This window comes from Harmonia axyridis, chromosome 1, assembly GCF_914767665.1.
Source record: "Harmonia axyridis chromosome 1, icHarAxyr1.1, whole genome shotgun sequence".
In the NCBI taxonomy this organism is placed as follows: Eukaryota; Metazoa; Arthropoda; class Insecta; order Coleoptera; family Coccinellidae; genus Harmonia; species Harmonia axyridis.
Window position 1 is genome coordinate 29,642,267 of NC_059501.1, and position 12,901 is coordinate 29,655,167.

The 12,901-nt window shown below is 31.8% G+C and overlaps 1 protein-coding gene across 6 annotated transcripts in view; it reads right to left on the bottom strand.

The window, feature by feature from the left end:
* LOC123671229 (CLIP-associating protein) overlaps window positions 1-12,901 on the bottom strand; it is a 45,015-nt gene that overhangs the window by 5,484 nt on the left and 26,630 nt on the right. For 4 of the 6 annotated variants that reach the window (XM_045604962.1, XM_045604966.1, XM_045604965.1 and 1 more), the window contains 12 exons: window positions 12,240-12,517; window positions 11,294-11,550; window positions 10,840-11,105; window positions 10,540-10,776; window positions 10,104-10,360; window positions 9,428-9,612; window positions 4,978-5,103; window positions 3,112-3,135; window positions 1,715-1,801; window positions 1,378-1,655; window positions 1,142-1,276; window positions 297-356 (listed from right to left, as the gene is read on the bottom strand). In XM_045604962.1, the coding sequence (XP_045460918.1) occupies window positions 297-356; window positions 1,142-1,276; window positions 1,378-1,655; window positions 1,715-1,801; window positions 3,112-3,135; window positions 4,978-5,103; window positions 9,428-9,612; window positions 10,104-10,360; window positions 10,540-10,776; window positions 10,840-11,105; window positions 11,294-11,550; window positions 12,240-12,517 (2,190 nt within the window). The remainder of the gene's footprint in view (window positions 1-296; window positions 357-1,141; window positions 1,277-1,377; window positions 1,656-1,714; window positions 1,802-3,111; window positions 3,136-4,977; window positions 5,104-9,427; window positions 9,613-10,103; window positions 10,361-10,539; window positions 10,777-10,839; window positions 11,106-11,293; window positions 11,551-12,239; window positions 12,518-12,901) is intronic. The other 2 variants (XM_045604963.1, XM_045604964.1) reach the window with 2 other exon arrangements.

The window sequence follows — 12,901 nt, forward strand, 5'->3', positions numbered from 1 at the left end:
TTAGCGATCTTTAACATAAGATTATCAGTTCAACCTTCGAATGAAAGAGTCTAGAGCTAGTTTAAACAAATAGTATTGATCCGTTCTTCCATGCAGAACAAGCGATTCTCCACCCAACCAATCAGTTCCTTAATTGACCAGGTATTTAATTTCTCAAGAACACAGATTCGAAAGGTATCTCAATGTACAATAACAAGTATTATGTTTAATTGGTTGGTAATGAATGTTCATGAATAGTGTTACATAATTTTTTCAATAAGTTCAGAAAATATGAATAATACAAAAATTCAACTTACTTGACTAGGTTCCCAGTCTCTATTAGACAATCGTTGTTGGGAACCACTCCAAGAATAAGACTGACACAAAAGGAGAATTATGATTAGCATAAAACATAGATAAACAGATTAGGCTAGAAAGGAACTCAAACATAATAAGGAGATGTAATAAGAGGCTGATGAAGAGGAAGAATAAGAGGTAAGGTACATAGTACAAAATCTACCTGGCTATAGATCGCAAATGAATTAAATTGATCACAGTCAAACTTTTAGTTTTTCCAAAGAGGAGGCATCAATTTTTACCGGATTGAAATACCATGAAACATTTATATGATGCTAAGGACTATCTACTACCGTTGAGGAGCCTGGTTTTCTTTCCAATATGATATTGAAACAGATTTTATATCGTGGTGTATATGGAAGAACAATAAAACAACGTATTGAATTAAATTGTTTAGAAAAAGGAGTCTCAAGTAGAAATAAAATTTTATATTTTGTGAATGTTTGGACATGTAGGTACTCTACTAGAAATTATTTTTTTTCGGATAACATATTAATAAAATTTCTCCCATACATTTCTTCCTCCTAAATGTGAGACCACCACCACATTGCCAAAAAATTAAATAAAACTCTTCTGATATATGTGGATTTCTCAATGAATATTATAAATATTATTTTTTTGAAATTTTATGTTTGTATATAACTAATTTATTTGATATAAAGGAATATATTGTTATTAAATATGCGATATGAATTAGAGAATTGGGTATCTGATCTGGCTATAGAGTGTGTAGAAAAGTGTATTTGGCAGGATTCATAATGTGACAGGAATGTATTGAATAGTACTAAAAACCTTATCAACTTACATCACATGGTCTCTTGTATGAATCAAATGATCGTTCAGAGCAAACACTTGATGTTTCAGATTCGTCAGAATGCATTCCATCCATTGAGCGCATACTAACTTTGCGTGGAGATCTATAGGAATCAGTAGAGTCATTCTGGAAAAAACATCTATGATGAAAACTACCATTTTTCTTTAATATATTTTTTCTTTAACAGTTCATGCTTCGTAGAAATATAAAATACTCATTTGACTTACGAATGCATCAGCTAATGCATTTTCAGCCTCTCTACTCTGCTGAAGAATTTTTTGAGCAAGAACAGGTCTAGAAGCCGGACTGAGAGGGGGGCGATCACTCCTGCTCCTAAATCTACTCAGTGAACTTCTGTTAGGGCTGGTTTCTCTGGATGTATCTCTGGAAGTGGTAGTTGATCTAGGTATACCAGAAGATAACCGTCTAGGTCTGGAAGTGTCGTGTTCTGAGCTCCTATAAAGGTATGCAAGTCTAGAACTAGGAGATGCTGACCGACTTGTAGCTGCAACAAATATCCTATGATTCTGATCTAGCTTAAATTATCAGGCAATATATACTTACGTTGTGATTGTGAACTTCTGTTCTTTGTCCTGGGGGTCCTCTCAGGTGACTGAGTCACTGCCAAATCTGAAGGTTTTCTTGGTCTTGCTGTATTGAAATATAAAGTTTTCTGAGTAATGTCAAACTACAGTTTTCCGTATTTCAATCTATTTGTTTATTTGTGATTATCAATTTGAAAATTTGAGAAAAGAAGCTTTTGAGCGCTCGTTCAATCATGCGCCTATTGGAGGCCATTAAACCGTTGCTACATATTATAATAATATGAGATGTGATTTATTATGTCATTATTGTCAGCTATTTCATCAAGATGGCGCATTGGAGTAACTATTTTACATTTACAAACAAAATTACAACCTAGTCTGATATTTGTTACAGAAATATTAGGAATGTATTTAGATATTCTGCTTCAATTTTCTATTTTGTTTCAATTATTGGATTAATTTGGTCTTCACTTGATGGAAATTCATTTTTTTCAGGAATCAAACGACAGTTATTCTATTTCTTTTTTTTTATTATTTAATATAACCATTGTTTCGCCACACAGTAGCTTCTTCACATATCTTACATTTTGAATAATTTCAGTTCAGTTTAGTTATTAAAAAATGTAAAACATCTGAGAAGCTGCTGTGTTGCGAAACAATGGTTATATTAAATAATTCAAATTGGAAAAAGATTAACTCTTATTTGATTCCTAAGGATAGTTCTGGTGATCCGATCAACATGAAATTTTGCATCAATCTCTGAAAATAAATATTGAATTTCTTTTTTTGGTATATCTCTCGAATTTTCTATGATTCTGGAGATCTAATCAACATGGAATTCTGCATGAATTGAAAATATTATTCTACATCTGAATTCAAAATTTTATCTCGATCGAATATTTCGAAAAACGATATTTCGAACGGCTATATTTACGTAGCCCTTAGCCGGGTTCAGAGAGTTATTGTGTTTACGGACGGATGGACAAAATTGCAATTGAATTGTTCTAGGCTATATTCGGCTCGAATTTTGAAAATTCAGACATCGAGATGAAATGTTCGGGGAACGAGTGCTCAAAAATATTTACAAAATTTTTTGTTGATCTAATGACTCAAATAGTAAAACTGTAATAGTTAGTATTTCGCAAGTAAACAAATTTCAATTTTTATAGAATAAAAAATATATTTATGAATAATAAGAGTATGAATTTGAGATTTGAAATAGATTTTTAGAGTGAAACTCTTTATCTTCATCATATCCTTTGAAATAATTTCGATTCTGTTGATATGGATTAGCAGCAAAGGTGGAATTATATAATTGAACACAAATGGAAATATAAGCAAAAGAGAACTCGTAAAAAAATATATAAGACTGAACTCATTTCAAAGGACACCCAAATTGATAATTAATTTGTGTACCTTGGTGAGAAGTTACGTCTCCATCTACAAGACAAGAAAGCAACAACAAGTTAGTATACTAGCATTCAATAAGCTAATTAAAGTAATATATTATATATGCAGTCGCAAAAGCCATAATCATTCATTGGCCAATTTTTAGTTCTTTCAGATTATGGTAATTTACCTCCGATGCGATTGAAAATATTTTTTTCTAGCAGCAAGTGAAAACAATTACCTAGAATCCATGCTTCAAAATGATGTTTTGTCATATTTTTGTTGTGCAATATGAAAGCATTTTATTAGCCCACCTTCTCTTCTCGATATTACATAACAACACATTCCAACCGTACTGCCCACAGATTATGAACATGTTATGCCCTCTAGTAATACGCTTGTTATAAGTTATATAGCACCTAAGATATCTAGAAATACTAGTGTGCCCACTCAACTGGCGACTTTTATAGTGCCAGCCCTTTTGGATTCAAAGAAGATTAGCAATACTTCAGTAGATTTCCGCATCGTTTCCTGTGGCGCTCATATCAAATTTTGATGTTATTTCCATAGAAATATCGGGGTATGCTATGGACTTCCTTACGTCTGTTCTCTACTAATGTTCCAAGAACAGCATACAGTTTAGCCTGCACTATTGAACTGTCCTTCTCTAAAGGGATGGACATACTAGAACTAGAGGTCCCACAATTCCGGTACTAATCCCTGTAGATGTCATAGATCCATCAGTAAATCAAGTGTAAAATTCAGGTTCAAGAAGTTTAAGCAGTGAATTGATCTCTAGCTGGAACAATTACCCAATAAGGTTTACCAAAGCAGAATTTGATGACTGCGAGGTTCTCCCTACGGAGAAGGTACTGCACTGGTAATCTCCACCATTTTGAGAGTCCCCAGCATTTCCCGTGAATAGTCTGCTGTCACGCCATTGTCCCTGTTCCCAACCTCTAAGAGCTGCCTTATAGCCTTTAATCTCTTACAATGAGAGGTGCACAGTAGGAATATCTAGAAGATATTCCATTGCAAAGGGGGGTAGATTTTAAAGCGCCTGTAATACTTAGACAGGCGTCCTCTGCCATTTCGTTAGCCCTCCTAACAAATAACCCAAACAATTGGCTTCAGTTTGTGAACAGGTTTTGTTCATTTTTCACTAGTCTTTGCAGTAAGATGTATGATACTGATGCGGCTTTGTATGTAAACAAAGTCACTTGGAGGAAGCCAGAATACTTCGATTATATAAGGATTGTCCAAGTTTCCAGAAATTCCTTTGGGGCCAGTGAATTTATTGCCTAACAGTACTTTCAAATAAACCCCGGTATTTAGCAGATCGCGGTATCCACTTCAAAGGGACATCTATGATCAAGCGTTTTTATGGACTAGTTCAAGTGACTTAGGATATACCTTACCTACTTAGTTTTCTAACTCTCTACGAGGAAAAAAACATTTATAAACGCATCGTACCTATAATAACCATCTTCATAACACATTCTAGACAAAATCGGTCATTGGCCGATATTGGCTATTGTGAGTTACATTTTTATACCAAACCATTACCAAACAAATTCAAGGTATTCAATTGTGAATGAACGGAGAACTCCCTGAAAACTAATGGCTACTTATACAATTAATCAATGGCAAAAAGGTAAAAATAATACTGTAAATATCTACATGCAACCAAAACCTTGAATTTTTTAATATTAAGGATAAAGCAACCAAACCAAAACTCATTTTCAGTATTCATTCTTATAAATTTTTTTTTTATCTGAATGAATTCTTCAATTCATGTACTATATTGATATCTATTAAATCAATGACTTATTAGAATTAGAGGACTAATCTGTAGGATAAAACTAAGAAGAAAGCTAAACTAACAACACTTACGTAAACTAGCTGTACCAGATGCTATTTTATTTCTAGCCATTGCGGCATATTGAGCTCTTGCCTTAGCCCTTTGAGCTGCTTGCAGATCAATAGCGGAATTACTGCGCAGACCCTTCCTTCCTGAATCTGTTAATTAAATAAAAAGCTTATCAATAATTACTTAACAAATTATAAGAAATTAAGAATATATGACTAAAACATGGTGTCCTGTGGTTCAGAAACAATTTCATGAAATTAAATTAAATTGATAAGCAGCAAGTGACAAGATGAGCAATCAAAAACTAAAATGAGCAATTAAAAACTAAGTTATAAAAATATCGATGTGATGCTTACTACTATCTCTATAGATTGGTATGCTACTACGTTGTCTATAAGACTTTGGCAGCGATGGTACTCTTTGCAAGCCCCCAGAACTGCTCTCATTGGCAGATAGATTTTCGGTGCTTCCTTTTAATCCAAAAGAAGCGGCATAGCAATATGAAATACTTTAGAAATGTCGAAATTTTCCAGTGAAAAATACATTATTTATATAATCCAACCCTCAATATGAGGGTATAAATCTGATTGCGTGAAGAGCTGGTAAATTGCTTTAATTGCGAATATAATGAAAAAAGAGGGGATGATTTCTAGACTTTTTCTTTCGGAAACAATTTATAAATGAATGTACGGATATATATATTCAAGCCAGGCATCATGTTGAAGAATGAAAAATTATAATTGCAAATTATATTTATATGGTCAATTTATTTAAATCGTTTTTTTTTTCTAGTTTTATCATAAAATCAACTTCAACAATTGGTTGTAAAAATATTATCATGCTTAAAATTTCTTTGTCGTTGTTAGTTCTGAAAAGAACTGATCGAAAAAACTCGTTATAACTATTAAAATAAAATTACCAAACCAATTTTGAAATAATGAAATAAATATGTCAAATTTGAATTACAATCAAAATGACACATCGGCAACATCGTGAATTAATAGCAATATTATGGCGAGCAAATATCCCTAGCTTCGTGAAAGCTTCAAGTAGTAACAAGAAGTATTTGGTTGGTACTAGAGATAACAACAAGGTCAACCTCCATTCAAAATTTGTCCGATTTAAGAACGCTATAATCATCTCTGTCTAACCTGTGAAAATTGTATAAGCTTGTATTTGTTGTACCCGCCGCAAGATTTTGTCAGATGGAGCTAATTCTAGGGGAATTTGAAATTTCGTGTTAAGACTAATAAAAATGAAGAAAAAACATGCGCAATGACATGACAATGGGCCCTATTCTGTAACTCGAATAGAAATGAACGAATAGGATCGTAATATGAGAAATCGGAATGTTTCATTTCTATCGCGTTTGGTAATTGTATCCAAGTCTTCTTCCCAAATGTAATTCGTACATACTATTTATAGTAATTCAACTCGAATTACAGAATACCAATTCGAAACTATTCTGGTGTATTTATATTCAATCTCTATTCAATTTGAAGTCACAGAATAAGGCTTAATGCCAGTTGTGATTTAATTGCAAATTGAATTTTGGGTAATATTGGCTTTTATAGAAAATAGTGAAAAATTGCACTTCAATTATCTATAGAAGACTTTGTATAATATATGATAATAAATTCTTTACTTCAGACCGTAGACGTACTATCAGTCGATTTCCCTTAAACCTCATATATAATAATAAATATAATATGTGGCCTCAGACATGAAAGTCGGAAATTTGTTTAATTTTCCATCTTATCAATAAAAGTAATTAAACAGTTTTTTATTCAGTAACACATTCGAAATAAATTACTTATGAGAAGCATATCTTCACTAAAATTTAATTTTTTTTGCATGTGTCAATTTTGGTTAGAAAAATTAGGTATCAGAAGTATTGAAAGAAATCATAAAAATTTCAGCAGTGATTCTTATATGGACTTGAGATTATTGAAAGTGAGGAGAGATGCAGTTCGGTTCCTATGGTTTGGGTAATCCCTCCATCTTCAGGTATTGATATTATTTTCAATTCATTGTGATGAGTAATTTATTTATATATACTGCCCACTGTGATGAACAAGGTACATCCTGGTGCATCTTGTACTCCAATATCGTCATCATCAGGTATTCTATTCATATCAAACATATTTTATTCAAATGCTTAATGACATAAATTTTTTGATATATTCAGGTTTTGCTTCAATTGTTGTTTAATGAAGTAGTCAATTTTGTGCAAGATTGCATATTATTTTCCATTGAATAGAATGAGTGGATTATTCCAATTCCTCTATTCATTTCTAGCAAATGTGAAAGATTATATGCCTGCTATAATTAACGAGATACATGCTGGTACATTTTCATCATCATGTATTGTATTCATTTCTAATTTAATTTTCTTCAAATCTTTAATATTATATATTGTTATATACATATTCATATATTGATTTAATTGTGATACAATGAAATAGTCAATATTGTTCAAGATTGCATGTTATTTCCTATTCACTTCCAGCAAATATGGAAGATGCTGTGATTAACAAGTTACATGCTGGTAAATCTAGTAGTCGACCGTTTTCACCATCAGTTATTATGTTTATTTCTGAAATAATTTTTTTCCAAGTCATCATTATAATTTATTTTTTATTATATTCAGGTATAGACTTTATTGGTCCAACTAAAAAAAACCAATATCTTTGTGTCGAAGTAGGAATCACACAATAAATATAACTGATTAATAATAATAATATTTTTGATTTTTAGTTCATTTGATGAAAGAGTGGTACAATAGTTATTTATAATACAAGTGCAGAAGGCATTGATATTCTTTCACGAGTTCAAAATTCAAAAACGAGCCACGAAGTGGCGAGTTTTTGAATGAACGAGTGGTAGAAAGAGCCTTCTGTTCGAGTATTATACATTATTTTCTCTAATTCATTGCATTCTTATTGAAATTAATGAAATATTTCCATGAATATCATTTAGTGATTTTTGCATTGAAAAATGTTGGTTGGCAGAACTGATTTCTTTAAGGCAAATTGATGAATTGACAGATAAAGCCGTGGCGGAGAGTTCGGAGTACCAACATATAATAATGAAATATAACCACGAAAACTGTGCGTTTCTGATATATTCTCGCACGATTTTGTTCTACAAGATGTGGAAGAATGAACGGAATAACCACAGAATTAGAGAAAGGTTTTTTAAGGACATGCTATCAGTTATTACAAATTTCGTGATTTCACATATCAGAAATTGTAGCAGTAAAAATTTTAACGCAAAAAAAGGATACTAGAAGACAAAATACTTGCTCTTTCCATTTTTAAGAGGAGTCCAAGGTGCTACAACCTTTTTAGAATAGGTCTACGGGGGAAACCACATTAAAAAAAAGTACAAGTACACTACTGCAAAGGCGAAGTGGAAACATGTGCTTTTTCAACTTATTTTCCGTCTAGGGTACCATTAACCTTAGCCCACCCTGTTTATATTTATTGATAAGGTTTTATCGATTCTAGGTTCAAGGAGTAAATAATGTACTCTTTATTCTACCAGAAGCATTTCGATATATTCAATACTTCTTCAGGGGTTCTTGAAGACAATAATAACATTGTGAAAAATTAATATTGTAATTAAGAACTCGCGTTGAAAGTGAGGCTATTAAAATAATGTTATGTAATTTATTTCAATATAGATACATCCTAATATTCACATATTCATTAATTATAATAAAAATTTTAAAACTAAATGTTTAGTAAATATTAATTTTAGATTATATTTATTTAATTATTCTGAAATATAAGTCCTCAAAATGCAAAGTTATATTATTTCTGATTTTTAATTGAATTATTCAAGTATCACATGAGAACAAAATTCTTGTGTTTTTTTTTAACTATTTGATCGTTTCAGGCTAAAAAAAATTCTTAAATATTAAAAAAGAGACTTTTTTCACCTTGTTGGCAATAGTACAGAATATTGGAAGTTCCAATAAATAACAAAAATTCGAAAAACCCCCGCTACTGATTTCTCCCGACTATAGCGCCACCTATAACGTACTGTTGCGAAGGCTAGGAGAGAAGTTTTGAGGAAAATTCGAGGTTGACCATCTCGTTGGTATCTCTGGTTGATAGTAATATCTCATTGCGTTGCAATATATTGGTACATATTTTACCTACTGGTTACATTGATTTATCATCAATGTTTAAAATCAATTAGAATTTTTTTAATCAAAAATGTATTAGACATTGGATAATTGAAGATAATTCCAATTGAATTATTTGGAAGACAACAGTATTTTTATATAGATAAAAAATTTAGAACAATTAAGCAATTGCAGGATCCCATAAACTGACCAACAGTGTACAGTAATTAATAACTTTAACCGAATAATTTTTTAAAATTTATTTAGAGATTCATTTCTAACCCTCAAACAGTAAATTTAATGACTGGCAGCGAGTAATTCGGAAGAGACAATAATCATACCTGCTGTACTTGGAGTAGGTCGAGAATACTGCCTGGGTGGTTTGAATGCACTGCTTAGATTATTATGAGAAGAACTAGCAGATACCGAGGGTTCCCCTTGCAGTTGTCTCCTATAACTGACTTCCAAAGACTGTAGTAAAACTTCAGCTTGGTCAGGAAAATGTTCACGAAAACCATAAAAAGCCCTATAGAGAAAATAATAAATTAATTTTACTACATCAAACAATTTCATTTCCTGAAAATTATTCAAAAGAGTACATTAAAAATTATCAAAATAAGAACATCATATTAAAACACATAAAACCATATTAAGCACATAAGCATATTTCACATAGTGAGTTCAGTAAATGATCAGTTTTTGTGCTATGCAAGTTTCTTATTTCGTTTTTGGGCGCTTGATCCAGAGAAAACGCTGGCTATAATTTTAGGTCCGGTCTCACTTATGAAGAATTTGAAGTCAAAATCAATTCTACTAACTCTTTGCCGAGTGCCTCATAACTCAAATAGAATGTGATTGAGAGAATAATATTATATATACGTAAAACACATTATGATTTATCTTGATTTTGACTGTTTGATTTTGAAATGTTTTAGGTGTATATTGGAATTACTTAAATTTTCCATCTGTTACAGAATGTTTTTTTTACATTAGTGTCAGTTTATATTATATTCTTACTTTCGGGAGAATACTCTAGCTTCTGGATCTGCATCAGCAATTCCTTTTTTGAGAGCTTCCTGCAGGAGCCCAATATGTCTTTCAAGAGAATTTGATGGCCAATTTGTTAGGATATGTTCTAAGAATTCACAGCAACTCCGTCTAATATCTTTACTTTTAGAGTTAACTGCATTGGAAGTGAAAATTGGAATTAATCGTGAATTATGAGAGCTCTGGATGATGAACCGAATTGTAACAATTCCAGCTGTGGCCATAACCTATAATAGAAAAAAGATATCAAAAATAATACTCTCTTCACTCAATCAATATTTTTTTTAAACTAAGAATAGAATTGCAGTAAGTTTATTTGAATTCATCACAATAGACCTGATAAAAACATTGAAATAAATAAACAGATCTAGGTTCTTAAGCCTTAAATATATAATATGATACATACCTTTGCAGAATTCTGTATGAGGTTCAAAAGAGGAGGCATCAAAAGTTCAGTAGCCTTATCAAATTTATTTCCAATATTTTGAACTAAATATGCAATGGAGATACATGCTTCTCGAACTACTTGGGACCTCAAATCTTTCAATGTTGATTGTAAAGGGATTTCTAATTGTTTGAGACCTGTGTAGAATTCATCGTGACTGGTTGCACCCGCTTTGACTAGAGAACGAATTTTTTTCAACTGCAAGACAAAACATTTACCCCTTAGTATTAATCAATTTATCACTTATTCTTGACTACTTACTGCATCTTGTCTCTTATTCCATTCTTTATTGGAATCAGATATTGTTTCTAGAATATTCCTCAAAATTTCCGTCACTTCTCTTGCAGAAAATATCTGAACTGTTGGTACGTCATCAAAAGAACGAATAAATGTTTCTTCATCTACAGCACCAGCTGAGTTTGCACTGGATGATGAAATTAGACTACGTTTCACAGAACTACCCAATGGAGCTTTTTTGATGGGAGCTGCAATAGGTGTTGAGAATCCTACCCTATCAACTTCATCCACTAAAACAAAAGAACACAAATTGGATAGAAATATTTGGATTAATGATTTGGGGTTCTTGTGGATTTGAAAATATATTACAATCTGACAACGTCCAAGCAATTATGTGTGGAACACTTAAGAATTGTGTATATCCCTTTATCTGTGTTTATTACTCGAGCACATCATTAAATTTCATTATATCACTCACTTTCAATACTTTTAGAAGCAGTTATCATAAGTTCTCCACTACATTTAACTTCATCGAATCTAGCACACAATGTTGGCCACTTTGAGGCAGGAACCAGATTTCGCCTCTGCAAATCTACTCGTAATTTTTCACCAACGTGTTTGTATAAATCAACTAAAGTTTGGAATGCTGTATCTCTCACAGTGGCTGTAGGATCCGATAATAGCTTCACTATATCGGGTATGAATTTATTCAAAGTTAAGGAATGGGTTCCATGTCTGAAACATACACATAATAAAAAAAATAAAGTAATAAGTTGATCAAATTCAATTAAGGTATTCACTCTTAAATATTTTAATCAGACAAAACAACTTTCAAGTTGAAATACAAACTATTCTTAAATTAATTTTAATCCCAAATTGTGTATGAGACTATAGGATATTTATATACTATATATATAATATTTTTATTTTAACAATGGCACGACTTCTCAGGTATTTAATCCGAGCCGAGGTGTGCAGTATCCACTTTGAAAACGCACATAAAACAAAACAATTTCTAAAGTTTGTGTTGTCAACTCTTTGTGATGTTGTCTACGTATTAATTCTGATTGTGCGTTTTTATTCAATTCATATCAAAGATTGCTTTTGTTGTCTCCCATTTAATTTTCATCTACTATACTCAGCATACCTATCAGCATTCATAGAAAATATTGATTTCATAAGAATTTGAATGTATCATAATTATTCTTCCAGTATAGAATTCAACGTTCAGAATAGAATCTCAAAATTTGTGTTTTAAGCAAAATATGATTGTTTTCGATAACCTGGCATTTTTCTTCGATCGCTGACTTCATGCCATTGCTAAAATAAATGTGCTACATATTCTAATTTTGTATTCACTGCATAATTCTCGATTTTGAAACAATAACTACCATATAGTTAAGTACATTTCTTTGTATACTTACTCATTTAAGGTATTCACAAGACACCTTAAAACTTCTTCTCTAATTTTGGCATTCTTGTGCGAAAAACAAGGATTCAACTTTTCTAATAAATGTTGTGGAGATATCACGTTTCTTTCTAATAGTTTCAAAATAAGAAGTTGAGATTTCTCTCGAACTGTGTCTTTGGCGTCGCCCAATCTATCGATAACATTTGGCAAAACCGTCTGCAAGTATGGTCTGAAGTCTGTGCCAAGTCTGTCGATCAGATAGGTCATAACCTCTATGCCATTACTAGATACCTGAAAAAAAATATATAGATTAGAATAATATCCTAATAAATTTCATTGGAATTATTTTATAAGAGGCGCAACATGGAATGAAAGCAAATTCAAGCATTCCACTAAAATATAAAAAAAAAGATAGTCGGGCAAAATGTCATTTGGCCTCCAATTCCAATTGATTTTGATTAATTTTTGTGTCATCACATTTCGTTTTATGAAATTTCGTTAGGTCTGCTAAAACCCCACCCTTAAGCCCTCTCCCCATATCCAATTCATGGAAATCGTACCAGAAATAACTAATCAGTTCCTGTTGAATACATACTCAATTCGAATACTGTGATTTAGTTTGGAATACAGTTAATGAAAAATATATCCTAGACCAGAACTTTTCACTTGTTGAAT